Source organism: Bombina bombina, chromosome 7 (assembly GCF_027579735.1).
Source record: "Bombina bombina isolate aBomBom1 chromosome 7, aBomBom1.pri, whole genome shotgun sequence".
Classification (NCBI taxonomy): domain Eukaryota; kingdom Metazoa; phylum Chordata; class Amphibia; order Anura; family Bombinatoridae; genus Bombina; species Bombina bombina.
The window spans coordinates 458,486,146-458,513,359 of NC_069505.1; the positions used below are offsets into that span (position 1 = coordinate 458,486,146).

A 27,214-nucleotide genomic window follows, 5' to 3' on the forward strand; every position below is an offset into this window, starting at 1 on the left:
ATGTACCCTATAGCTGACACCGTTCGGGACTCTTGGCAGACGGTCCCTAAGGTGGAAGGAGCTATCTCTACCCTGGCTAAGCGTACAACTATCCCTATTGAGGACAGTTGTGCTTTCAAGGACCCTATGGATAAAATGCTGGAGGGTCTTCTAAAAAAGCTATATATTCATCAAGGGTTTCTATTACAACCGACGGCCTGCATTGTAACAGTCACAACTGCGGCCGCCTTTTGGTTTGATGCTCTAGAAGAGTCCCTTAAGACTGAGACTCCTTTAGAAGACATAATGGACAGAATTAAGGCCCTTAGACTGGTTAATTCTTTTATTACGGATGCCGCCTTTCAGATCGCCAAATTGGCGGCTAAGAATTCAGGATTTTCCATTTTAGCGCACAGAGCCTTATGGTTAAAATTTTGGTCTGCGAATGTGTCCTCTAAATGAAAGCTCTTGGCGATTCCTTTAAAGGGTAAGACCCTGTTTGGGCCTGACTTGAAGGAGATCATTTCTGACATTACGGGAGGTAAGGGTCACCGCCTTCCTCAGGACAAAACTACAAATCAAAGGGGACGACAGAATCATTTTCGTTCCTTTCAAAACTTCAAGGGAATCCCCTCTTCCTCTTCTGTTAAACAGAAAGGGAATTATTCTCAAGCCAAACCTATTTGGAAACCAAACCAGGGTTGGAACAAGGGTAAACAACCCAAGAAACCTGCTGCTGCTACCAAGACAGCATGAAGGGGCGGCCCCCGATCCGGGACCGGATCTAGTAGGGGGCAGACTTTCTCTCTTTGTCCAGGCTTAGATAAGAGACGTTCAGGATCCCTGGACGCTAGAAATCGTGTCTCAAGGGTATCAGTTGGAGTTCAGAAATTCCTCCCCAAGGGGAAGGTTTCTTCTTTCACGATTGTCTGTAGACCAGATAAAAAGAGAGGCGTTCTTACGTTGTGTAGAAGACCTCTCCACCATGGGAGTAATTTGTCCGGTCCCAATACTGGAACAGGGGCAGGGGTTTTACTCAAATCTTTTCGTGGTTCCCAAAAAAGAGGGTACGTTCCGACCCTATTTAGATCTCAAGAGTCTAAACAAGTTTCTCAAAGTTCCATCCTTCAAGATGGAGACTATTCGGACCATTCTTCCATTGATCCAGGAGGGTCAATATATGACTACCGTGGACTTAAAGGATGCTTATCTTCATATTCCTATCCACAAAGATCATCACCAGTTCCTAAGGTTTGCCTTCCTCTACAAACATTTTCATTTTGTGGCTCTTCCTTTCGGCTGGCCACAGCACCCAGGATCTTCACGAAGGTTCTAGGGTCTTTGCTAGCGTTTCTTAGACCGCGGGGCATTGCAGTGGCGCCTTATCTGGACGATATTCTGATCCAAGTGTCGTCCTATCAACTGACAAAGTCTCATACCGACATGGTTCTGTCCTTTCTAAGGACTCACCGGTGGAAAGTGAATCTAGAAAAGAGTTCACTAATTCCACAGACAAGGGTTCCTTTCCTGGGAACTTTAATAGACTCTGTATCCATGAAAATCTTTTTGACGGAAGTCAGAAAGTTAAAGATTCTGAATACATGCCGAACCATTCAGTCCAATCCTCGGCCATCAGTTGCTCAGTGCATGGAGGTAATTGGATTGATGATGGCGGCTATGGACATCATTCCGTTTGCTCGTTTTCATCTCAGACCTCTACAACTGAGTATGCTCAGGCAGTGGAATGGAGATTATGCAAATTTGTCTCCTCAGATAGATCTGGATCAGGAGACAAGAGACTCTCTTCTTTGGTGGTTGTCACAGGATCATCTGTCCCAAGGGACGTGCTTCCGCAGACCCTCATGGGTGATAGTGACAACGGACGCCAGCCTACTGGGTTGGGGTGCAGTCTGGAATTCCCTGAAGGCTCAGGGTGTGTGGACTCGGTCGGAGTCTCTACTCCAAATCAATATTCTGGAATTGAGAGCAATATTCAATGCGCTTCAGGCTTGGCCTCAGTTGGCTTCGGCCAAATTCATCCATTTTCAGTCGGACAACATCACGACTGTGGCTTACATCAATCATCAGGGAGGAACCAGGAGTTCCTTAGCGATGACAGAAGTATCCAAAATAATTTGGTGGGCGGAGGCTCACTCTTGTTATCTGTCAGCAATCTACATCCCGGGAGTGGACAACTGGGAAGCGGATTTTTTGAGCAGACGTTTCATCCGGGGGAATGGGAACTTCATCCGGAGGTCTTTGCCACCCTGATTCTCAGGTGGGGCAGTCCGGAATTGGATCTGATCGCGTCTCTTCAGAATGCCAAGCTCCCAAGATACGGATCCAGGTCCAGGGATCCTCAGGATAGATGCCTTGGCAGTGCCTTGGTCGTTCAACCTAGATTATGTGTTTCCACCGTTTGCTCTCCTTCCCCGGGTGATTGCACGGATCAAACAGGAGAGAGCTTCGGTAATTCTAATCGCTCCTGCGTGGCCTCGCAGGACTTGGTATGCCGATCTGGTGGACATGTCATTTCTGCCGCCGTGGAAGCTTCCATTCAGGCAGGACCTTCTCATTCAGGGACCCTTCCATCATCCGAATCTAATTTCTCTGCAGCTGACTGCTTGCAGATTGAACGCTTGATTTTATGTAAGCGAGGGTTCTCTGATTAAGAAATTGATACATTGATCCAGGCTTGTAAGCCTGTTACTAGAAAGATTTACCATAAGATATGGCGTAAATATCTTTATTGGTGCGAATCCAAGGGCTACTCATGGAGTAGGGTTAGGATTCCCAGGATTTTGTCTTTTCTCCAAGAAGGATTGGAGAAAGGGTGGTCAGCAAGTTCCTTAAAGGGACAGATTTCTGCTTTGTCTATTTTACTTCACAAGCGTCTGGCAGACGTTCCAGATGTTCATTCCTTTTGTCAGGCTCTGACTAGAATCAGGCCTGTGTTTAGACCAATTGCTCCTCCTTGGAGTTTGAATTTAGTTCTTAATGTTCTTCAAGGGGTTCCGTTTGAACCTATGCATTCCATAGATATTAAGTTGTTATCTTGGAAAGTTTTATTTTTAGTTGCTATTTCTTCTGCTCGCAGTGTCTCTGAGCTTTCAGCATTACAATGTGATTCTCCTTACCTTATTTTCCATGCAGATAAAGTAGTGTTGCGTACCAAACTTGGTTTTCTTCCTAAGGTTGTTTCAAACAAAAATATTAATCAGGAAATTGTTGTTCCTTCCTTGTGTCCTAACCCTTCTTCTAAGAAGGAACGTCTGTTACATAACTTGGACGTAGTCCGTGCCTTGTTCTACTTGCAGGCGACTAAGGATTTTCGTCAAACATCTTCATTATTTGTTGTTTTTGCTGGGAAACGTAGGGGTCAGAAAGCTACGGCTACCTCTCTTTCTTTTTGGCTGAGGAGTATCATCCGTGTTGCATATGAGACTGCTGGACAGCAGCCTCCAGAACAAATTTCGGCCCATTCTACTAGAGCTGTGGCTTCCACATGGGCATTTAAAAATGATGCTTCTGTTGATCAGATTTGCAAGGCTGCAACTTGGTCGTCTCTTCACACTTTTTCCAAATTTGATATTTTTGCCTCGTCTGAGGCTGCTTTTGGGAGAAAGGTTCTTCAAGCAGTGGTGCCTTCTGTTTAGGTTCCTGTCTTGTCCCTCCCTTTCATCCGTGTCCTATAGCTTTGGTATTGTATCCCACAAGTAAGGATGAAATCCGTGGACTCGTCATATCTTGTAAAAGAAAAGGAAATTTATGCTTACCTGATAAATTTATTTCTTTTACGATATGACGATATATACGATATGACGAGTCCACAGCCCACCCTGTCTCGTCATATCGTAAAAGAAATACATTTATCAGGTAAGCATAAATTTCCTTTTTAAGAGAATGAAGAAAAATTGGTCATGTAATGTAACTGGCACAGACACTTGCCCCCCTCTTCTCATCTCTCTCACACTCGGCTTCATGTCATTTGCTTTGTTCTTTCAGTATAATTTGTTAGTTTCAGGAGCAGCAATGGGAACTAGCTGCTGATTAGTGGCTGCACATATGTCTCTTGTCAGTGGTTTACCCCATGTGTTCAGCTAGCTCCCATTAGTTCTTTGCTGCTTTTTCAACAAAGGATACCAAGAGAATAAAGTACATTGTAAAGTTGTGTAAAATTGCATATTCTGTCTGAATCAGGAGTTAATCATTAGTTATTGGATTAAAAAAATGTATTATTTTGTTGTTTGCATGAAATGATCTGACAGGTGACATTAGTGCTGACATAGCTGATCAGACAGAAGATTCGCGTGTAACGTGTCAGCTGGAAGCTACGGAGCAGGAAATGTGTGACAGCGACAGTACAGGTAAGTGCACGTGTGTGACAGCGGCAGTGCAGTTAAATGCACTTGTGTGACAGCGGCAGCGCACTGAAGTGTAAGTGCACGTGTGTGGCAGCGGCAGTGCAGGTAAGTGCACGTGTGTGACAGCGGCAGTGCAGGTAAGTGCACGTGTGTGACAGCGGCAGTGCACGTGTGTGACAGCGGCAGTGCAGGTAAGCGCACGTGTGTGACAGGGGCAGTGCAGTTAAGCGCACGTGTGTGAGAGCGGCAGTGCAGGTAACTGCACGTGTGACAGCGGCAGTGCAGGTAAGCGCACGTGTGACAGCGGCAGTGCAGGTAAGCGCACGTGTGTGACAGCGGCAGTGCAGTTAGGTGCACATGTGTGACAGCGGCAGTGCAGGTAAGTGCACGTGTGACAGCGGCAGTGCAGGTAAGTGCACGTGTGACAGCGGCAGTGCAGTTAAGTGCACGTGTGTGACAGCGGCAGTGCAGTTAAGCGCACGTGTGTGACAGCGGCAGCGCAGTTAAGCGCACGTGTGTGACAGCGGCAGTGCAGGTAAGTGCACGTGTGACAGCGGCAGTGCAGGTAAGTGCACGTGTGTGACAGCGGCAGTGCAGTTAGGTGCACGTGTGTGACAGCGGCAGTGCAGGTAAGTGCACGTGTGACAGCGGCAGTGCAGGTAAGTGCACGTGTGACAGCGGCAGTGCAGGTAAGTGCACGTGTGACAGCGGCAGTGCAGTTAAGTGCACGTGTGTGACAGCGGCAGTGCAGTTAGGTGCACGTGTGTGACAGCGGCAGTGCAGGTAAGTGCACGTTTGACAGCGGCAGTGCAGGTAAGCGCACGTGTGTGACAGCGGCAGTGCAGTTAGGTGCACGTGTGTGACAGCGGCAGTGCAGGTAAGTGCACGTGTGACAGCGGCAGTGCAGGTAAGTGCACGTGTGACAGCGGCAGTGCAGTTAAGTGCACGTGTGTGACAGCGGCAGTGCAGGTAAGCGCACGTGTGACAGCGGCAGTGCAGTAGTTAAGCGCACGTGTGTGACAGCGGCAGTGCAGTTAAGCGCACGTGTGTGTCAGCGGCAGTGCAGTTAAGCGCACGTGTGTGACAGCGGCAGTGCAGTTAAGCGCACGTGTGTGACAGCGGCAGTGCAGTTAAGCGCACGTGTGTGACAGCGGCAGTGCAGTTAAGCGCACGTGTGTGACAGCGGCAGCGCAGTTAAGCGCACGTGTGTGACAGCGGCAGCGCACTGAAGTGCACGTGTGTGACAGCTGCAGTGCAGGTAAGTGCATGTGTGTGTGACAGCGGCAGTGCAGGTAGGTGCACATCTGTGATGGTTGCAGTGCAGGTAAGCGCACGTGTGTGAAAGCGGCAGTGCAGGTAGGTGCACGTGTGTGACAGCGGCAGTGCAGACCTGACTTTTGTTTATGGGGTATTTGTCTGTAAGTACTGTACATTCTGTCACCTTAATTTAGAGTCACAGAGCAATATATACTGTTACTCACTGGGTATTGGCACATTCCTGCAGTTTGGTTATATTGTATAAAGACCATGTACAGCTGCTGTAATTTGTATCTGCCAGAGTAGAATCATTGTGATCAGATTAGCTGCAGATAATATATGATTTTATAAGCTGCTCACCTGTATGTCCCATCTGGGTATTGTGAGTTAAAGGGACAATGAACTTAAACCTTTCTATCATACACGTGACCAGTAACAAGTGAATTGTGTATTCTAATGAGCTGTACACATGGACAAACGCATATGCACGTGCACAGCTGTGGTCAGAAAAGGTTATTTAGCCAGATGCAAGTTCAGTTGGTTACATTATTGTGCACTTTTCCTGACCTTACAATTCCAGTGTAACTCTTTGTGTCATTATACCCCACTAGAAACAGTAATTATAGCTGCGGGGCTCATAGTAACATTCATGAGTAATGCAATAACCTGAAATGGTATAATGGTATTTATAGAAACAGGCGAGTCACTTGTAGTTGGTAAACAAGCATGTATTCTTGATACCGCCTGGGCAGTCAGGCGTCTTCTTGATATCACATAAAAATTAGGAATGCACCGAAATGAAAATTCTGGACTGAAACCGAAAATTCAGGATGCCCTTGGCCGAAAACCGAAAATGACTTTTTTTTTTTAAACAAAATTATTTTAAAATAGTTTTTTTTCTATAATTTTATTAATAATATAAGACTTTTTAATGAATTTAATAAATCTGAAATGAAAAACTACAAGCCAATAAAATAAATAAAAACACTTTTATTGAAAGTAACTCGCCAAAATTGGACAGAAAATAACTTAAACAATATAAATAAACATCTGTTCAACTGTTTCTGTTATATAGGACTGAATGAAGAATAATATATTGTTGATATTAATTTAATATACATTCTGCATTCATTTCTGTGTAACAGAATCAGATTTAACAGATTATTTATTTTTTAACCAATTATCCAAATAAAGTATAGACTTAGAAAACTATTATTATATGCAAAACAGTAAGTCAAGTAATGAACTAAAATAGCAGCTCTAGGCAAGCATCACATTTGAAATATGCTACATAATAATTTTACTGAAAATAACAGGTTAAAAAAAACAAAAGCGAAATAACCAAAAATGCCATTTTCGGCCGAAATGTTTCTGCGGCCGAAATTTTCGGTGCATCCCTAATAGAAATGTGTTGAGTAATCGGGCGTCTTCATGATATCACATCATACTGTGTTGGGTAATCAGACATCTTTATGATATCACATCACACTGTGTTGGGTAATCGGACGTCTTCATGATATCACATCATACTGCGTTGGGTAACCAGGCGAGTCTTCATGATATCACATCATACTGTGTTGGGTAATCAGACGTCTTTATGATATCACATCATACTGTGTTGGGTAATCAGGCATCATCCCATGATATCACATCATACTGTGTTTGGTAATCAGGCGAGTCTTCTTGATATTACAAGATACTATGTTTGGTAATCAGGTGACTTTTCTTGATATCACATCATACTGCGTTTGGTAATCAGGCAAGTCTTCTTGAAATCACATCATACTGTGTTGGGTAATCAGGTGTGTCTTTATTACATCACATCATACTGTGTTGGGTAATCAGGCATCTTCATATCATCACATCATACTGTGTTGGGTAATCGGACATCTTTATGATATCACATTATACTGTGTTGGGTAATCAGACATCTTCATGATATCACATCATACTGTTTTGGGTAATCAGGCGTCTTCATGATATCACATCATACTGCATTAGGTAATTAGTCGTCTTCATGATATCACATGATACTGTGTTTTGTAATCAGGCGAGTCTTCTTGATATCACATGATACTGTGTTTTGTAATCAGGCGAGTCTTCTTGATATCACATCGTACTGTGTTGGGTAATCAGGCGTCTTCATGATATCACATCCTGTGTTGGGTAATCAAGCAAGTCTTCATAAAATCACATGCTACTGTGTTGGGTAATCAGGTGTGACTTCATGATATCACATGATACTGTGTTGGGTAATCAGGTGTGTCTTCATGATATCACATGATACTGTGTTGGGTAATGAGTTGTGTCTTCATGATATCACATCATACTGTGTTGAGCATCTTCCCATGATATCACATCATACTGTGTTTGGTAATCAGGCGAGTCTTCTTGATATTACAAGATACTGTGTTTGGTAATCAGGTGAGTTTTCTTGATATCACATCATACTGCGTTTGGTAATCAGGCAAGTCTTCTTGAAATCACATCATACTGTGTTGGGTAATCAGGTGTGTCTTTATTACATCACATCATACTGTGTTGGGTAATCAGGCATCTTCATATCATCACATCATACTGTGTTGGGTAGTCGGTCATCTTTATGATCTCACATTATACTGTGTTGGGTAATCAGACATCTTCATGATATCACATCATACTGTTTTGGGTAATCAGGCGTCTTCATGATATCACATCATACTGTGTTGGATAATCAGGCGTCTTCATGATATCACATTATACTGTGTTGGGTAATCAGGCGTCTTCATGATATCACATCATACTGCATTAGGTAATTAGTCGTCTTCATGATATCATATGATACTGTGTTTGGTAATCAGGCGAGTCTTCTTGATATCACATTATACTGTGTTTTGTAATCAGGCGAGTCTTCTTGATATCACATCGTACTGTGTTGGGTAATCAGGCGTCTTCATGATATCACATCCTGTGTTGGGTAATCAAGCAAGTCTTCATAAAATCACATGCTACTGTGTTGGGTAATCAGGTGTGACTTCATGATATCACATGATACTGTGTTGGGTAATCAGGTGTGTCTTCATGATATCACATCATACTGTGTTGAGTAATCAGGAGTGTTTTCATGATATCACATTATACTGTGTTGAGTAATCAGGTATCTTCATGATATCAAATCATAAAGTGTTGAGTAATCAGGATTGTTTTCATGATATCACATCCTAAAGTGGTGAGTAATCAGGATTGCTTTCATGATATCAAATCCTAAAGTGTTGAGTAATTAGGAGTGTCTTCATGATATCAATTCATTAAGTGTTGAGTAATCGGGCATGTCCTCAATATATTGGATCATGTTGTGTTGAGGTAATCAGTCTATACTGGTGCTGTTTTGTCACCATGTTAGATATAGGGGCTGTGAAATGCTAGTGCTGTATTGTCAACATGTCGGGTACGGGGTTTTGGAATACTAATGCTGTTTTGTGCCAATGTCAGGAATAGGGGCTGTTGTACTGTGTTGTCCCAATGTCAGGTATAGAGGCTGTTGGAATTCTGGTGCTGTATTGTCCACATGTCAGGTATAGGGCCTGTTGGAATACTGGTGCTGTATTGTCCACATGTAAAGTATAGGGGCCGTTGAAATACTGGTGCTGTATTATCTACAAGTAATGTATAGGGGCTGTTGGAATACTAGCATTGTACTGTCCCCATGTCGGGTACAGGGGCTGTTGGAATACTAGTGCTGTATTGTCCCTATGTCTGATATAGAGGCTGTTGGAATAGTAGTGTTGTATTGTCCCCATGGCAGGTATAGGGGCTGTTGGAATACTAGTGCAGTATTTTCTTTCATGTAATTGGCAAGAGTCCATGAGCTAGTGACGTATGGGATATACAATCCTACCAGGAGGGGCAAAGTTTCCCAAACCTCAAAATGCCTATAAATGCACCCCTCACCACACCCACAATTCAGTTTTACAAACGTTGCCTCCTATGGAAGTGGTGAAGCAAGTTTGTGCTTGATTTTTATGATTTTTTCTATGAAAAGCGCTTCTAAGCATTCTGAAGCCCAATTCCTCACAGAGTACAGTGTTTGTCAGAGGGATGAGAAGAGAGTATCGCCTATTTGATTTTATGGTTTCCCTTGCGGGAAATCTTTTCAAGGGTTCTCTGTTATCAGTCGTAGGGATTCATCTTCTACCTCCTTTTTCAGATTGACGATATAAGTTTATATACCATTACCGCTACTTATAGTTTTCAGTACTGGTTTGGCTATCTGCTATATGTGGATGGGTGTCTTTCGGTAAGTATGTATCATTACAAAAGTTTTAAATATTTGTATTTTACTTATATTTGCCATGATGTATATTTTCCTTTGCAGTCTAGCAGTTTCGTTATCGGAATCATGTTTTAGGAAGTTGTCTTACCTGGTGTATAGTCTTTTTTTCAATTTGACTTGTTTTTTCTTTGAAAAACTTGCGGGCAAATTAGGCCTGCAAGGGAGCAAAATGCTGTTATTTATTGCATCATTCTAGTCGCGAGAATTTTTTTGCGCGAATATGCGTCTGTAATGACGCAAGTTCATCATTTCTTGCATCTTAGTTGACGCTAGGTTGTTTGGCGCGAAATTGTGTTTGGCGCGAGTTGCATCATTTCCGTATGTTTGTTGGTAGCAAAAAATGTCTCGACTTCAGTTTGCGTTGTGCGTCATACTTAGCGCCAAACATTTTTTTGTTTTATTTTACCTCACTTCCTATATGCTCCTTGCCTTCTTTATGCTCAGAGGACTATGCTATTTGCTTTTTTTTGGCAATTTTAGCATTTGCATTTTTTCCCCATTCCTGAAACTGCTATATGTGGAAATAAGATATTTCTGTTTAAATGTTATTTTTTCGTTTTTACATTTTACAAGATGTCTCAATCTGATCCTGTCTCAGAAGCTACTGTAGGAACCATGCTGCCTGAACACAGTTCTTCCAAAGCTAAGTGTATATGTTGTAAGCTAGTGGAGATTATATCTCCAGCTGTAGTGTGTAACAGTTGTCATGATAAGCTTTTGCATGCAGAAAATGTTTCTATTAGTGCTAGTACAGTATCTGTTGTTCCTTCAACATCTAAAGTACATGATATCCCTATTGATATGAAAAATTATATTGCTGATGCGATACAGAAGGCTATGGCTGCTATACCGCCTTCAAATAAACGTAAAAGGTCTTTTAAAACTTCTCATAATACTGATGAAATTGGTAGTGACCGTGAACATACTGATATATCCTCCTCTGATGAGGATCTCTCTGATTCAGAAGATCCTACTTCAGACATTGACACTGATAAATCATCTTATCTTTTTAAGATTGAGTATATTCGTTCTTTGTTAAAAGAAGTGTTGATAAGTTTGGATATTGAGGAGTCTGGTCCTCTTGATAATAAATCCAGTAAACATTTAAATTCTGTCTATAAACATCCTGTGACTACTCCTGAGGTTTTTCCTGTTCCTGATGCTATTTCTGATGCGATTGCTAAGGAATGGTCTAAGCCTGGTACTTCTTTTGTTTCTTCTTCAAGGTTTAAAAAGTTGTATCCTTTGCCAGTGCAAAATTAGAATTTTGGGAAAAAGTCCCTAAGGTTGATGGGACTATTTATACTCTTGCTAAACGTACTACTATTCCTATGGAAGATAGTACTTCTTTTAAGGATCCTTTAGATAGGAAGATTGAATCTTATCTAAGGAAAGCTTATTTGCATTCTGGCTATATTCTCAGACCTGCCATTTCTATGGCTGATGTTGCGACTGCATCAACTTTTTGGTTGGATAGCTTAGCACAACGGGAAAAAGACTGATTTGCATAGCATTGTTCGTTTGCTTCAACATCATTTTATCTGTGATGCTATTTTTTATTTCATCAAGATTAATGTTAAATCTGTGTATTTGGTTATTTTAGCTAGAAGAGCTTTATGGCTCAAATCATAGAATGCTGACATGGTATCTAAATCTAGGTTACTATATCATTCAGGGTAATAATTTGTTTGGTTCCCAGTTGGATTCTATTATTTCCACAATTACTGGGGGGAAGGGAGTTTTTTGCCTCAAGATAAAAAGTCTAAGGGCAACCAAAAGATTGGTTTCGTTCCTTTCGTCAGAATAGAGAACAGAAAACCACTCCTTCTCCTAAAGACTGGCTCCAATTGGAAGCCATCCTCAAGTTGGAATAAATCCAAGCCTTATAAGAAACCAAAGCCAGCCCCCAAGACTGCATGAAGGTGCGGCCAGTTCTGCTGGTGGGGGGCAGATTGAAATTATTTCAAGACGTTTGGGCAGGTTCCATTCAGAATCATTGGATTCAGAATATTATCTTTTAGGGTTTTCTCTCTCACATTCCAACAAATCCTGTGAACGGTCAAGCTTTTCTGAAGTGTGTTTCAGATCTAGAGCTTTCAATAGTAATTGTACCAGTTCTAATTCTGGAACAGGGTCTGGGTTTTTATTCAAATCTATTCATTGTCCCGAAGAAGGAAAATTCTCTGACTAGTTCTGGATCTGAAGTTTTTTAATCATTTTGTAAGGGTCCCAACTTTCAAGATGGTGACTATAAGGACTATTCTGCCTTTTGTTCAGCAAGGTCATGCATATCTTCACATTCCGATTCATCCAGATCACTATCGGTTTCTGAGATTCTCTTTTCTAGACAAGCATTACCAATTTGTTGCTCTTCCATTTGGCCTAGCCACAGCTCCAAGAATCTTTTTGAAGGTTCTCTGTGCCCTTCTATCTTTAATCACAGAGCAGGGTATTGCAGTTTTTCCTTATTTGGATGAAATCTTGGTACTGGCTCAGTCTTTTCATTTAGCAGGATCTCACACGAATCAACTTGTGTTGTTTCTTCAAAGACATGGTTGGAGGATCAATTTACCAAAGAGTTCCTTGATTCCTCAGACAAGGGTCACCTTTTTAGGTTTCCAGATAGATTCAGTGTCCATGACTTTGTCTTTAACAGACAAGATACTAATTAAATTGGTTTCTGCCTTGTCGAAACCTTCAGTCTTGATCATTCCCTTCAGTGGCTATGTGCATGGAAGTTTTAGGTCTCATGACTGCAGCATTGGACGCAATCCCCTTTGCTCATTTTCATATGAGGCCTCTGCAGCTTTGCATGCCGAATCAATGGTGCAAGGATTATACTCGGATATCACAGTTGATATACTTAAATCCCAACATTCAACGCTCTCTGTCCTGGTCGTTGGATCATCATCAGATTCTTCAAGGGGCCTCTTTTGTTTGTCCTTCCTGGACTGTGATCTCAACAGATGCAAGTCTCACAGGTTGGGGAGCTGTCTGGGGGTCTCTGACAGCACAAGGAGTTTGGAATCTTTAAGAGGCGAGGTTACCAATCAATATTTTAGAACTCCGTGCTATTTTCAGGGCTCTTCGGGATTGGCCTCTATTAAAGAGAGAATCATTCATTCATTTTCAGACAGACAATATCACAACTGTGGCATATGTCAATCATCAACAGCGGACTCGCAGTCCTTTAGCGATGAAAGAAGTATCTTGGATACTTTCTTGGGCCGAACCCAACTCCTGTCTAATTTCTGTGATACATATCCCAGGTGTAGGCAATTGGGAAGCGGATTATCTCAGTCGTCAGTCTTTACATTCAGGGGAGTGGTCTCTCCATCCAGATGTATTTTGTCAGATTGTACAGATGTGGGTTCTCCCAGAAATAGATCTAATGGCTTCCCATTTAAACAAGAAGCTTCCCAGGTACCTTTTCAGGTCCAGGGATCCACAGGTGGAGATGGTGGATGCGTTAGCAGTTCCTTGGTTTTACCAACCTGCTTACATTTTTCCGCCTCTAGTTTTTCTTCCAAGGGTGATCTCTAAGTCATATTGGAACAATCACATGTGTTTGTGATAGCACCAGCATGGCCTCACAGGTTTTTGGTATGTGGATCTTGTCCGGATGTCCAGTTGCCAACCTTGGCCACTTCCTTTAAGGCCAGACCTTCTGTCTCAAGGGCTGTTTTTCCATCAGGATCTCAAATCGCTAAATTTGAAGGTATGGAAACTGAACGCTTAGTACTTAGTCTTAGAGGTTTCTCTGACTCAGTGATTAATACTATGCTACAGGCTCGTAAGTCTGTTTCAAGGAAGATTTATTATCGGGTTTGGAAAACCTATATTTCATGGTGTTTTTCTCATAAATTCTCTTGGCATTCTTTTAGGATTCCTAGAATTTTACAGTTTCTTCAGGATGGTTTGGATAAAGGTTTGTCTGCAAGTAAGTGAAGGGTCAAATCTCTACTCTTTCTGTTTGATTTCATAGAAAGATTGCTAAACTTCCTGATATTCACTGTTTTGTTCAGGCTTTGGTTCGTATCAAGCCTGTTGTTAAATCAATCTCTCCTCCTCGGAGTCTTAATTTGGGTTTGAAGGCTTTGCAGGCTCCTCCTTTTGAGCCTATGCATTCTTTGGATATTTAACTACTTTCTTGGAAAGTGTTGTTTCTTTTGGCTATCTCTTCAGCTAGAAGAGTTTCTGAATTGTTTGCTCTCTCTTGTGAGTCTCCTTTTCTGATTTTCCATCAGGATAAGGCTGTTTTGCAGACTTCGTTTACATTTCTTCCTAAGGTTGTGAATTCTAACAACATTAGTAGGGAAATTGTTGTTCCTTCCTTGTGTCCTAATCCTAAGAATACTCTTGAAAGATCTTTACATTCTTTGGATGTTGTAAGAGCTTTGAAATATTATGTCGAAGCTACTAAAGATTTCAGGAAGATTTCTAGTCTATTTGTTGTTTTTTTCTGGTCCTAGCAAAGGTCAAAAAGCCTCTTCTTTGGCATCTTGGTTAAAGCTTTTGATTCACAAGGCTTATTTGGAGGCGGGACAGTCTCCACCTGAGAGAATTACAGCTCATTCTACTAGATCAGTCGCCACTTCTTGGGCTTTTAAGAATGAAGCTTCGGTTGATTTGCAAAGCAGCAACTTGGTCTTCTTTGCATACATTTACTAAATTTTAACATTTTGATGTATTTGCTTCTTCTGAAGCAGTCTTTGGTAGAAACGTTCTTCAGGCAGCTGTCTCAGTTTGATTCTTCTGCTTATGATTTAAGTTTTTTTTAAAAATGTATGTGAAATTTATAAGAAAGACTTATTTTTTTGTGGATTTAATTTTTTCAGCGGAAATAGCTGTTTTTATTTTATCCCTCCCTTTCTAGTGACTCTAATGGGGTCTCCCACATCTTGGGTATTTCTATCTCATACGTCACTAGCTCATGGACTCTTGCCAATTGCATGAAAGAAAACATAATTTATGTAAGAACTTACCTGATAAATTAATTTCTTTCATATTGGCAAGAGTCCATGAGGCCCACCCTTTTTTAGGGTGGTTATGATTTTTGTATAAAAATCACAATTTTATTTCCAGTTCCTCTTTTTGAATGCTTTTTTACTCCTTTTTTTACTCCACTACTTGGCTATTCATTAAACTGATTTGTGGGTGTGGTGAGGGGTGTATTTATAGGCATTTTGAGGTTTGGGAAACTTGACCCTTCCTGGTAGGATTGTATATCCCATATGTCACTAGCTCGTGGACTCCAATATGAAAGAAATTAATTTATTAGGTAAGTGCTTACATAAATTATGTTTTTCCCATGTCAGCTATAGGGGCTGTTGGAATACTAGTGCTGTTTTGTCCCCATGTCAGGTATAGGGGCCATTGAAATACTAGTGCTTTATTGTCCCTGTGTCAGTTAAAGGAGCTGTTGGAATACTAGTGCTGTATTGTCCCCATGTCGGGTATATGGGCTGTTGGAATACTAGTGTTGTATTGTCCCCATGTCAGGTATAGGGCCTGTTGGAATACTAGTGTTGTATTGTCCCCATGTTAGGTATAGAGGCTGTTGGAATACTAGTGCTGTATTGTCACATGTCAGTTAAAGGGCTGTTGGAATACTAATGCTGTATTGTCACCATGTCAGGTATAGGGGCTGTTGAAATACTAGTGCTGTATTGTCACCATGTCAGGTATAGGGGCTGTTGGAATACTAGTGCTTTATTGTCCCCATGTAAGTTAATGGGGCTTATGGAATACTAGTGCTCTATTGTCCCCATAAAATTCAACAGCAAAAGTATAACTTAAAATACTGTAGCAACTCTTAATGTGATATATCTCTTTTTCACACAATACAAAAAACAAAATGAAAATGTGTAAAGAGTGCGCTTAACAGCTAATTAAATCTCAAGACAAAAATCAGAAAATGATATAACAGTTTATTAAAACATGTTAACAATTTTTAGATTTTTAAATAGATTTTTAATCTCATTTAATAAATTTTTATATAATTTTCTGATTTTTGTCTTGAGATTTAATTATAGTTAGCTGTTAATCGCACTCTTTACACATTTTCATTTTGTATTGTCCCCATATCAGGTATAGGCTGTTGGAATACTAGTGCTGTATTGTCCCCATGTCAGGTATAGGTGCTGTTGGAATACTAATGCTGTATTGTCCCCATGTCAGGTATAGGGGATGTTGGAATACTAGTGCTGTATTGTTCCCATGTCAGGTATAGGAGCTGTTTGAATAATAGTGCTGTATTGTCCTCATATCAAGTATAGGTGCTGTTGGAATACTAGTGCTGTATTGTCCTTATGTCGGGTATAGGTGCTGTTGGAATGCTATTGTTGTATTGTCTCCATGTCAGGTATAGGCTGTTGGAATACTTATGCTGTATTGTTCCCATGTGAGGTATAGGGGCTGTTGGAATACTAGTGCTGTATTGTCCCCATATCAGATATAGGGCTGTTGGAATAATAGTGCTGTACTGTCCCCATGTCAGGTATAGGGGCTGTTAAAATAATAGTGCTGTATTGTCATCATGTCAGGTATAGAGGCTGTTGGAATACTAGTGCTGTATTGTCCCCATGTCTGGTATAGAGGCTTTTGGAATACTAGTGCTGTATTGTCCCCAGGTATGTGTACGTGTGTGATGTGCCTAAGGGTTACAGGGTACAGGTGAGTGTATGTGTGTGATGTATCTGAGGGATACAGGGTACAGGTGAGTGTATGTGTGTGATGTGTCTGAGGGATACAGGGTACAGGTGAGTGTATATGTGTGATGTGTCTGAGGAATACAGGGTACAGGTGAGTGTACGTGTGTGATGTGTCTGAGGGATACAGGGTACAGGTGAGTGTATATGTGTGATGTGTCTAAGGGATACAGGGTACAGGTGAGTGTACGTGTGTGATGTGTCTGAGGAATACATGGTACAGGTGAGTGTACATGTGTGATGTGTCTGAGGGATACAGGTGAGTGTACGTGTGTGATGTGTCTGAGGGATACAGGGTACAGGTGAGTGTATATGTGTGATGTGTCTAAGGGATACAGGGTACAGGTGAGTGTACGTGTGTGATGTGTCTGAGGAATACATGGTACAGGTGAGTGTACATGTGTGATGTGTCTGAGGGATACAGGTGAGTGTACGTGTGTGATGTGTCTGAGGGATACAGGGTACAGGTGAGTGTATATGTGTGATGTGTCTAAGGGATACAGGGTACAGGTGAGTGTACGTGTGTGATGTGTCTGAGGAATACATGGTACAGGTGAGTGTACATGTGTGATGTGTCTGAGGGATACAGGTAAGTGTACGTGTGTGATGTGTCTGAGGGATACAGGGTACAGATGAGTGTATGTGTGTGATGTGTCTGAGGGATACAGGGTATAGGTGAGTGTATGTGTGATGGGTCTGAGGGATACAGGGTACAGGTGAGTGTACATGTGTGATGTATCAGAGTATATGTGTGGTGTGTCTGAGGGATACGGGGCAAGGGTGGAACTACATGTGGTGCAGTTGTCTCAACTGCGACTGGGCCCCTGAGGTTGGGGGCCCAGCTTAAAAAAAAAAGAGATTTTTTTTTATTTCCAATGAAAAAATGTTGACCTGCCACTGCCTGCACTGATATCATGCGAGTGTGACATGATGCTTCACTAGTGTCTCTGACTACAGGGGTTAGTGTTTCTGTTTTACCCACTGGTGTTTATGTGTGTGTATGTATGTATTTGACTGTGTGTGTATTTATGCATGTATGTGTGTGTGTGTATGTTTGTGGAACCAGCAAATTACAGCCTTGTTACTACAGCATGGGGGGGCGGGGGAGTAAACAGTGTCACTATACAGTACAACTATATACAGTACGGGGGGCTGGACCATGTCACTGACTACTGTGGTCACTTTATAAAGTACTGGGGCGAGTAGGGTCAGGTCAGCCATCTCCCCGGCAGAGTACAGACTGTGTCACTGGTGGGTTAAACAGTGTCACTATATACAGTAATAGGGGGTCAGACCATCTCACAGACTGTGGGCACAGGGTATCTCCTTTTGCAGACATGTAATCTGATTCACATTTTTTTTCTGTGTTAAATGTAAAAATATATATATGTATCAAATGCACCTTTTTTGGGGGGTAGGGGGGCCTTCTTAGATTCTTGCACCTGGGCCCTGTGGTTTCTAGTTACGCCTCTGATACAGGGTACAGATGAGTGTATCTGTGTGATGTGTCTGAACGATACAGGGTACAGGTGAGTGTACGTGTGTGATGTGTCTGATAAATACAGGGTACAGGTGAGTGTATGTGTGATGTTTCTGAGGGATACAGGGTACAGGTGAGTGTAGGTGTGTGATGTGTCTGAGGGATACAGGGTACAGGTGAGTGGATGTGTGTGATGTGTCTGAGGGATACACGGTACAGGTGAGTGTATATGTGTGTGATGTGTCTGAGGGATACACGGTACAGGTGAGTGTATATGTGTGTGATGTGTCTGAGAGATACAGGGTACAGGTGAGTGTATATGTGTGTGATGTGTCTGAGGGATACAGGGTACAGGTGAGTGTATGTGTGTGTGATGTGTCTGAGGGATACAGGGTACAGGTGAGTGTATGTGTGTGATGTGTCTGAGGGATACAGGGTACAGGTGAGTGTACGTGTGTGATGTGTCTGAGGGATACAGGGTACAGGTGAGTGTATGTGTGTGATGTGTCTGAGGGATACAGGGTACAGGTGAGTATGTGTGTGATGTGTCTGAGCGATACAGGGTACAGGTGAGTGTATATGTGTGTGATGTGACTGAGGGATACAGGGTACAGGTGAGTGTATGTGTGTGATGTGTCTCAGGGATACAAGGTACAGGTGAGTGTACGTGTGTGATGTGTCTGAGGGATACAGGGTACAGGTGAGTGTATGTGTGTGATGTGTCTGATAAATACAGGGTACAGGTGAGTGTATGTGTGATGTGTATGAGGGATACAGGGTACAGGTGAGTGTATATGTGTGTGATGTGTCTGAGGGATACAGGGTACAGGTGAGTGTGTGTGATGTGTCTGGGGATACAGGGTACAGGTGAGTGTACGTGTGTGATGTGTCTAAGGGATACAGGGTACAGGTGAGTGTATGTGTGTGATGTGTCTGAGGGATACAGGGTACAGGTGAGTGTATGTGTGTGATGTGTCTGAGAGATACAGGGTACAGGTGAGTGTATGTGTGTGATGTGTCTGAGGGATACAGGGTACAGGTGAGTGTATGTGTGTGATGTGTCTGAGGGATACAGGATACAGGTGAGTGTATGTATGTGATGTGTCTGAGGGATACAGGGCACAGGTGAGTGTACGTGTGTGACATGTTTGAGGGATGCAGTGTGCATGTGAGTGTACGTGCATGATTTTCAGATATTACGATTTCCTTGTGCAGTGCTAAAAAGGTACAATTTGATTTAATCTATATGATCTATGCAGGTGACTTTAACACTGAACAAACAAATGATCTGTATGTAATGAAACAACTGGAAGCTGTGGAGCAGGACCTTTGTGACAATATTACTACAGGTGAGTGTAGGTGTTTTGACGTGTCTGAGGGGTGCAGGGCATCAGTGAGTATATGTGTGTGACATGTCTTAGGGACACTGGGCACATGTGAAGGTGCTTATATTCATAATGCAATTTACTTGTGCAGTGCTAAAATGTCACCATATTTATATGATCTATGCAGGTGATGTTAAGACTGAATTCACACTTAATGCTGAACAAACAAATGATCTGTATGTAATGAGTCAGCTGGAAGCTGTGAAGCAGGAAATCGGTGACGATATCAATACAGGTTTGTTTACTTTTATTAAAAAAAAAATCTTTTTGCACTACCCTAAGGGCCAGATTAATCCCAGCACCAGCAGTGTCTAGAAAATGGGCTTTGGCACCTAGGAAATAGCTTTGATCTTGCTCCCTGGACAGTCACACATTTCCCCTTTGCATTGCCTGTACTTCTGGCACAGACAGTTAATATTGTTTTTCAGTAAATGCCAGTGTGACAACTTTCTTAAACCACTGACATCATTAGACTTATATTATTATAGTAATAATGCTCTGTATATTTAGGGAATGTTAAAGAATGGGAGATATGTCATTCCAGAGGTCTTTACTGCATATATGTGCCGGATTAATGACCCTACTAATGGACTTTCTACCACCAATCAATCACCTAGATTACGAGTTTTGCTCTAAACAGGGTGCAAAACTAACGCCAAAAAAGTTGAGTTATTTCACTCTTCATAGCGCTGCCATTACGAGTTACTGAAAAGCCTCCTTGTGCATGCAATATGGTGGCGTTAAGCTCCATACCACACAAAAGCCAAGGGCTGACTTGACATGCTCGTGCACGCTTTCCCTCCATAGACATCAATGTGGAGAGAGTGTTTGAAAAAAAATAACACCTGAAGTGCGGAATGAAAAATCTCTAACACAACCCCATTGATGTCTATGGGGGGAAAAAAAGTTATGTTTAAACCTAACACCCTAACATAAACCCCAAGTCTAAACACTCCTAATCTGCCGCTCCCAATATCACCGGCACTAATAAAAGTTATTAACCCCTATTCTGCCGCTCCTTAACATCACCGCCACTATAATAATGTTCTTAACCTCTATTCCGCCGCTCCCCGACATTGCCGACACTATAATAAAGTTCTTAACCCCTATTCCGCCACTCCCCAACATCACCGACACTATAATAAAGTTATTAACCCCTAAACCTCCGGCCTCCCACATCTCTGCCACTAAATTAACCTATTAACCCCTAAACCACCAACCCCCCACAATGCAAAACACTAAATTAAACTATTAACCCCTAAACCTAACACCCCCCTGACTTTAAATTAAAATTACAATATAACTATATTTAAATAAATAAAAACTTGTGAAATAAAAAAAAAGTTTAAACTATAAATGAACCTAACATAATTATTCTAATAAAATAAAAAAAAACTACCAATTAAAAAATCTAAATTTGAATTTTTAAAATACCTAATGCTACGAGAAAAATTAACAAATCTAAAATTACAAAAAATAATAAACACTAAGTTTAAAAAAAATAATAAACAAAATTATCAAAAATTACACCTAATCTAATAGCCCTATAAAAATAAAAACACCCCCTAGCCTACAATAAATTACCAATAGCCCTTAAAAAGACCTTTTGTAGGGCATTGCCCTAAGTTAAAAAGCTATTTTACCTTTAAAAAAAATACAAAGTCCCCCCCAACAGTAAAACCCACCACCCAACCAACCCCCCAAAATAAAAAAACCTAACACTTAAAAAAAACTAAGCTACCCATTGCCCCTAAAGGGGCATTTGTATGGGCATTGCCCTTAAAAGGGCATTCAGCTCTTTTTCATTGCTCTTAAATGTGCATTTAGCTCTTTTTCAAAAGCCCAAACTCTAATCGGAAGAAGAAAAAAAAACACCCCTAAAAATAAAAAAAATACCTAACACTAACCCCAGAATATCTACTCACAGTTGCTAAAGTCCGGACATCCAGGCGGCGAGAAGTCTTCATCCAGGCGGCGACATCTTCATCCATCGCAGGGGCGTCTTCTATTTTCATTCCGGCGGAGAGGAGCGTTGAAGACATCCAGGGCGCAGCGTCCTCTTCATACGGTCCTCACCATACACTGAAGCTTCAATGCAAGGTAGCCGTTTCAAAATGGCGTACCTTGCATTCCTATTGGCTGATTTTGATTCTTCAAATTCAAATCAGCCAATAGGATGAGAGCTTCTAAAATCAAAAAGAATTTGAAGAATCAAAATCAGCCAATAGGAATGCAAGGTACGCCATTTTGAAACGGCTACCTTGCATTGAAGCTTCAGTATACGGTGAGGACCGTATGAAGAGGACACTCCGCGCTGGATGTCTTTGCCGCTCCATGCCCCCGGGATGAAGATAGAAGACGCCCCCATGATAGATGAAGATGTCGCCGCCTGGATGAAGACTTCTCGCCGCTTGGATGTCCGGACTTCAGCAACCGTGAGTAGATATTCTGGGGTTAGTGTTAGGTATTTTTTTGGGGGGGGTTTTTTCAGATTAGGGTTTGGGCTTTTGAAAAAGAGCTAAATGCCCTTTTAAGGGCAATGAACATACAAATGCCGCTTATGGGGAAATGGGTATCTTAGGTGTTTTTTTTCGAGTTTGTTTTTTTTATTTACGGGGTTGGTTGGTTGGGTGGTGGGTTTTACTGTTGGGAGACTTTGTATTTTTTTTTACAGGTAAAAGAGCTGTTTAACTTACTGCAATGCCCTACAAAAGGCCCTTTTAAGAGCTATTAGTAGTTTATTGTAGGCTAGGGTAGTTTTTATTTTAGGGGGGCTTTTTTAGGGCTATTAGATTAGGTGTAATTGTTTTTATTTTTGATAATTTCGTTTTTTATTTTTTGTAAGCTTAGTGTTTTTTATTTTTCGTAATTTAGTGTTTATTATTTTTTGTAATTTTAGAAAATGTTTTTTTTCGTAGTATTAGGTTTTTTTAAAATTTCTAATTTAGATATTTTAATTGGTAGTATTTTTAATTTTATTAGAATAGTAATGTTAGGTTAATTTATAGTTTAATGTTATTTCTCTTGTTAAGTGTAGTCAGTCCACGGGTCATCCATTACTTATGGGATTATATCTCTTCCCCAACAGGAAGTTGCAAGAGGATCACCCAAGCAGAGCTGCTATATAGCTCCTCCCCTCACATGTCATATCCAGTCATTCTCTTGCAACCTAACTAAAGATAGGTCGTTGTGAGAGGTCTGTGGTGTTTTTAAACTTAGTTTATTTCTTCAATCAAAAGTTTGTTATTTTAAATGGCACCGGAGTGTGCTGTTTGTTTCTCAGGCAGCATTAGAAGAAGAATCTGCCTGCGTTTTCTATGATCTTAGCAGACGTAACTAAGATCCACTGGCTGTTCTCGCACATTCTGAGGAGTGAGGTAACTTCAGAAAAGGGGAATAGCATGCAGGGCCCCCCTGCAAACGAGGTATGTGCAGTAAATTATTTTTCTAAGCAATGGAATTGACTGAGAAATTACTGCTGATACCAATGTAATGTAAGTTCAGCCTTAAATGCAGTGGTAGCGACTGGTATTAGGCTGATGAGTGTGTGTACAGTTAACTGAGCTTCCCCACTGTTGTAATATGAGTGGGAGGGGCCTATTTTAGCTTTTTTTGCGCAGTAAAAATTCAGTCACAATCTTTCTACTTCATCCTCCATGATCCAGGACGTCTCTAGAGAGCTCAGGGGTCTTCAAAATTCATTTTGAGGGAGGTAATCAGTCACAGCAGACCTGTGACAGTGTGTTTGACTGTGATAAAAACGTTAATTATTAAATTGTTATCCGTTTTTGGGTATTAAGGGGTAAATCATCCATTTGCTGGTGGGTGCAATCCTTTGCTAACTTATTACATTTACTGTGAAAATTTGGTTGCTATAACTAATTTGGTTCATTGTTGTTTCAACTGTAACAGCTTTTTGTGCCTCTTAAAGGCACAGTAGCGTTTTTTATATTGCTTGTAAATTTATTTGAAAAGTATTTTCCAAGCTTGCTAGTCTCATTGCTAGTCTGTTTAAACATGTCTGACACAGATGAATCTGTTTGTTCACTATGTATGAAGGCCAATGTGGAGCCCCATAGAAAGTTATGTACTAAATGCATTGATGTAACTTTAAATAAAAGTCAGTCTTTACATGTAAAGAAATTATCACCAGACAACGAGGGGGAAGTTATGCCGACTAACTCTCCTCACGTGTCAGTACCTTCGCCTCCCGCTCAGGAGGTGCGTGATTTTGTGGCGCCAAGTACATCAGGGAGGTCCTTACAAATCACTTTGCAAGACATGGCTGCTGTTATGACAGAAGTATTATCTAAATTGCCAGAATTAAGAGGCAAGCGTGATAGCTCTGGGTTAAGGACAGAGCGCGCTGATGATGTGAGAGCCATGTCCGATACTGCGTCACAATTTGCAGAACATGAAGACGGAGAGCTTCATTCTGTGGGTGACGGATCTGATCCAGGGAGACTGGATTCAGAGATTTATAATTTTAAATTTAAGCTTGAGAACCTCCGCATATTGCTAGGGGAGGTATTAGCGGCTCTGAATGATTGTAACATGGTTGCAATTCCAGAAAAATTATGTAGGTTGGATAGATACTATGCGGTACCGGTGTGTACTGACGTGTTTCCTATACCTAAAAGGCTTACAGAGATTATTAGCAAGGAGTGGGATAGACCCGGTGTGCCTTTTTCCCCTCCTCCCATATTTAGGAAAATGTTTCCTATAGACGCCACCACACGAGACTTATGGCAGACGGTCCCTAAGGTGGAGGGAGCAGTTTCTACTTTAGCTAAGCGTACCACTATCCCGGTGGAGGATAGTTGTGCCTTTTCAGATCCAATGGATAAAAAATTAGAAGGTTACCTTAAGAAAATGTTTGTTCAACAAGGTTTTATCTTACAGCCCCTTGCATGCATTGCGCCTGTCACTGCTGCGGCGGCATTCTGGTTTGAGTCTCTGGAAGAGGCCATTCGCACAGCTCCATTGGATGAAATTATGAACAAGCTTAAAGCACTTAAGCTAGCTAACGCATTTGTTTCTGATGCCGTCGTACATTTAACCAAACTTACGGCTAAGAACTCCGGATTCGCCATCCAAGCGCGCAGAGCGCTATGGCTTAAATCCTGGTCAGCTGACGTGACTTCTAAATCTAAATTGCTTAATATTCCTTTCAAAGGGCAGACCTTATTCGGACCCGGCTTGAAAGAAATTATCGCTGACATTACGGGAGGTAAGGGCCATGCTCTGCCTCAGGACAGGGCCAAATCAAAGGCCAAACAGTCTAATTTTCGTGCCTTTCGTAACCTCAAGGCAGGAGCAGCATCAACTTCCTCCGCTCCAAAACAGGAAGGAGCTGTTGCTCGTTACAGACAGGGCTGGAAAACTAACCAGTCCTGGAACAAGGGCAAGCAGGCCAGAAAACCTGCTGCTGCCCCTAAGACAGCATGAAGAGAGGGCCCCCTATCCGGAAACGGATCTAGTGGGGGGCAGACTTTCTCTCTTCGCCCAGGCTTGGGCAAGAGATGTCCAGGATCCCTGGGCGTTGGAGATCATATCTCAGGGATATCTTCTGGACTTCAAAGCTTCTCCTCCACAAGGGAGTTTTCATCTTTCAAGGTTATCAGCAAACCAAATAAAGAAAGAGGCGTTTCTACGCTGTGTACAAGACCTCTTACTAATGGGGGTGATCCACCCAGTTCCGCGGACGGAACACGGGCAAGGATTCTATTCAAATCTGTTTGTGGTTCCCAAGAAAGAGGGAACCTTCAGACCAATCTTGGACTTAAAAATCCTAAACAACTTCCTAAGAGTTCCATCATTCAAAATGGAAACTATTCGAACCATCCTACCCATGATCCAAGAGGGTCAGTACATGACCACTGTGGACTTAAAGGATGCCTACCTTCACATACCGATTCACAAGGATCATTATCGGTACCTAAGATTTGCCTTCCTAGACAGGCATTACCAGTTTGTAGCTCTTCCCTTCGGGTTAGCTACGGCTCCAAGAATCTTTACAAAGGTTCTGGGCTCACTTCTGGCGGTACTAAGACCGCGAGGCATAGCGGTGGCTCCGTACCTAGACGACATTCTGATACAAGCGTCAAGTTTTCAAACTGCCAAGTCTCATACAGAGATAGTTCTGGCATTTCTGAGGTCGCATGGGTGGAAGGTGAACGTGGAAAAGAGTTCTCTATTACCACTCACAAGGGTTCCCTTCCTAGGGACTCTTATAGATTCTGTAGAGATGAAAATTTACCTGACGGAGGCCAGGTTATCAAAACTTCTAAATGCTTGCCGTGCCCTTCATTCCATTCCACACCCGTCAGTAGCTCAGTGCATGGAAGTAATCGGCTTAATGGTAGCGGCAATGGACATAGTACCATTTGCGCGCCTGCATCTCAGACCGCTGCAATTGTGCATGCTAAGTCAGTGGAATGGGGATTACTCAGATTTGTCCCCTCTACTAAATCTGGATCAAGAGACCAGAGATTCTCTTCTATGGTGGCTTTCTCGGCCCCACCTGTCCAAGGGGATGACCTTTCGCAGGCCAGATTGGACGATTGTAACAACAGACGCCAGCCTTCTAGGTTGGGGCGCAGTCTGGAATTCCCTGAAGGCTCAGGGATCATGGACTCAGGAGGAGAAACTCCTCCCAATAAATATTCTGGAGTTAAGAGCAATATTCAATGCTCTTCTAGCTTGGCCTCAGTTAGCAACTCTGAGGTTTATCAGATTTCAGTCGGACAACATCACAACTGTGGCTTACATCAATCATCAAGGGGGAACCAGGAGTTCCCTAGCGATGTTGGAAGTCTCAAAGATAATTCGCTGGGCAGAGTCACACTCTTGCCACCTGTCAGCGATCTACATCCCAGGCGTGGAGAACTGGGAGGCGGATTTTCTAAGTCGCCAGACTTTTCATCCGGAGGTCTTCGCTCAACTGATTCATCGTTGGGGCAAACCAGATCTGGATCTCATGGCGTCTCGCCAGAACGCCAAGCTTCCTTGTTACGGATCCAGGTCCAGGGACCCGGGAGCGGTGCTGATAGATGCTCTGACAGCCCCTTGGGTCTTCAACATGGCTTATGTGTTTCCACCATTTCCGATGCTTCCTCGACTGATTGCCAAGATCAAACAGGAGAGAGCATCGGTGATTCTGATAGCGCCTGCGTGGCCACGCAGGACCTGGTATGCAGACCTAGTGGACATGTCGTCCTGTCCACCATGGTCTCTGCCTCTGAGGCAGGACCTTCTAATTCAGGGTCCTTTCAACCATCCAAATCTAATTTCTCTGAGGCTGACTGCATGGAGATTGAACGCTTGATTCTATCAAAGCGTGGCTTCTCGGAGTCGGTTATTGATACCTTAATACAGGCTAGGAAACCTGTTACCAGAAGAATTTACCATAAGATATGGCATAAATATTTATATTGGTGCGAATCCAAGAGTTACTCATGGAGTAAGGTTAGGATTCCTAGGATATTGTCTTTTCTACAAGAGGGTTTAGAAAAGGGCTTATCCGCTAGTTTGTTAAAGGGACAGATTTCCTCTCTGTCTATTCTTCTACACAAGCGTCTGGCAGAAATTCCAGACGTTCAGGCTTTTTGTCAGGCTTTGGCTAGGATTAAGCCTGTGTTTAAGACTGTTGCTCCGCCGTGGAGCTTAAACTTAGTTCTTAATGTTCTGCAAGGCGTTCCATTTGAACCCCTTCATTCCATTGATAT

The 27,214-nt window shown here is 42.1% G+C and overlaps 1 protein-coding gene across 2 annotated transcripts in view; it reads left to right on the plus strand.

The window, feature by feature from the left end:
- The window catches only part of LOC128666715 (oocyte zinc finger protein XlCOF7.1-like), an 80,937-nt gene that overhangs the window by 42,928 nt on the left and 10,795 nt on the right, over positions 1-27,214 (plus strand). For both annotated transcript variants that reach the window (XM_053721458.1, XM_053721459.1), the window contains exons 6-8: positions 4,248-4,346; positions 19,362-19,451; positions 19,615-19,722. In XM_053721458.1, the coding sequence (XP_053577433.1) occupies positions 4,248-4,346; positions 19,362-19,451; positions 19,615-19,722 (297 nt within the window). The remainder of the gene's footprint in view (positions 1-4,247; positions 4,347-19,361; positions 19,452-19,614; positions 19,723-27,214) is intronic.